The sequence below is a fragment of the Condylura cristata genome, unplaced genomic scaffold (genome assembly GCF_000260355.1).
Source record: "Condylura cristata isolate star-nosed mole 26May11 unplaced genomic scaffold, ConCri1.0 scaffold00003, whole genome shotgun sequence".
NCBI classification, from domain to species: domain Eukaryota; kingdom Metazoa; phylum Chordata; class Mammalia; order Eulipotyphla; family Talpidae; genus Condylura; species Condylura cristata.
Window position 1 is genome coordinate 76,526,440 of NW_004567104.1, and position 1,902 is coordinate 76,528,341.

Below are 1,902 nucleotides of genomic sequence, written 5' to 3' on the forward strand. Positions count from 1 at the left end.
GGCCTCTCACTGCCCCAGGGGCTCTGGGGGCCCACAGCGGTGACCACCCCGGCGCCAGGAGGCCCACGCAGGCGACACTCAACTACTTCCACTTTGCCAGCCATAACCACAGAGAGAGGAGCAGAAGCCAGGGGCCTGCAGGGCTGGCGAGAGGTGGCGCTTAGCTCCCCAAAACATTTTTGCTTCTTTCAAGCAAGAAACAAAGATGTTTTTTAAAGTCATTTCAATTTTCCCTTCAAAAAATATTCCCGAAAGCTCACAGCAACTTGAACCCCACGACAGAGGAAGCGCAAGTCACGTGAGGAGCCCAGAGCAGCCGTGGGGGGGGACTGGCTACTGGCTCCCCGCTCCCCGGGGGATGCACTCGGGGCGCACTCGGAGGAGACACCGCAGGGAGTGACCGCAGGCCTCGGGGAGGCGACCCACGGTTCCAGCTAATGTGAAACACGTGAATGACACTGAATTCGTTTGTTTTATAATGTCCACACACTGTGGCCGACCCCTGCAGGCCGGGAACAGTCAGACACGGCGTCACGCGGGCCGCAGCGAGGCCAGCAAATGCGCTCACGAGATGGGAAGCAGCCGAGTCCAGGCGGCTCCGTGCACTGGTGCCCACTCCAGACGAGAGAACACGCTGTCCTAGCCGACCCTTCCAGAAGCTCTTATCCTGGGGTCCCTGGCCTTGGAGCAAACCCCGAGGAAGGGGCCCCCGGACCTCCAGAGTTACAGGCAGCTGCGCCGGGGGCCAGCGTGCGCCTTCCCAGGAGGGCCCGGCCAGGCCAGCTGAGAACGGGCAGGTCAACTGCAGCCTCCTCAGGAAGGACCAGGCGACCGTGAGGACCATCTGACCCATACTCTGCCTTCCCCAGCCTGTAACCTCTGAAGTCCACTGACTCCCAATTCACTGAATTAAATCCTCAGAAGCCTCCACCTCCCAGATCAGACACTCCGTGAACAGGAAACAGCCTCCCCACCGGCCAGCACGCGCACAAACGCCCCTCCAGGCCGGAAGTCTCGCCAGCCGGCCGGCAACAGCCAGCTCCGTCGCAGACCGGGACACGGGCGGCTTTGAACCTGACGGCAGACACGTGCGCGCACCGTAATAGCCAGCTACTAGGGGCCGGGCTAACCTTACCTTAACCAGACCTTTCAAGCTTCTAGAAGAAAGAACAGGCGTGAAAGCTTCCACCGTGATGAGGTCCAGTTTCATGACGTCGGTGTAACACAGGTAGAGCACAGCAGGGATCTTCCACACCTGACAGTGACTCAGGACTGGGAATAAGCAAGAAAAGGCGCCGAGTTTTCTACTGTGATTTTCACATCAAACACCAGCAGCTGCTTTGAAAACCGCCCTCTCTGCCGCCCTTCCCGAAGCACTGTCTGAGGCTCACTGTCTCCAGAGGCAGCTGCCTCCTCCCGCGAGTGTGTTTGCTTCCAGAACACACCGAGACACACCTGAGCACTGACATTTGCTGACTACAGTACACAAAGCAAACTGAGTGTAAATAACAAAAATACGATGTTCATAACGTAAAAAGTATTTTGCCACTTCTCAAACTAGCACCTAATATTTCAAGGGGCACACGCCCTCCTCTATGAAGGCACAGCAATTCTAGGGTCAACGCAGTAACCACCAAGCAGCAGATGCCAACTGTGGCGCCGCACTGCGGCCGATGAGCAGCAGCACAAAACATAAAATAGCAGGCCGCGCCCCAGACCTGGTACCGTGGCTGCTAACACACCTGAGGCAGGTGCGCGCGGGCGAGCTCGCGCTCTCTCGCTCTCTCTCTCACACACACAGGCACGGGCGAGCTCGCGCTCTCTCGCTCTCTCTCTCACACACACAGGCACGGGCGAGCTCGCGCTCTCTCGCTCTCTCTCTCCCACACACAGGCACGGGCG

General features: G+C 58.8%; 1 protein-coding gene across 1 annotated transcript in view; it reads right to left on the bottom strand.

Annotated features, from left to right (window-relative positions):
• Nucleotides 1-740: 740 nt before the first annotated feature.
• PSMG1 (proteasome (prosome, macropain) assembly chaperone 1) overlaps nucleotides 741-1,902 on the bottom strand; it is a 5,444-nt gene continuing 4,282 nt past the window's right edge. Inside the window, exon 6 of the mRNA XM_012729893.1 lies at nucleotides 741-1,272. Coding sequence (XP_012585347.1) covers nucleotides 902-1,272 — 371 coding nt within the window. The 3' untranslated portion in view covers nucleotides 741-901. The remainder of the gene's footprint in view (nucleotides 1,273-1,902) is intronic.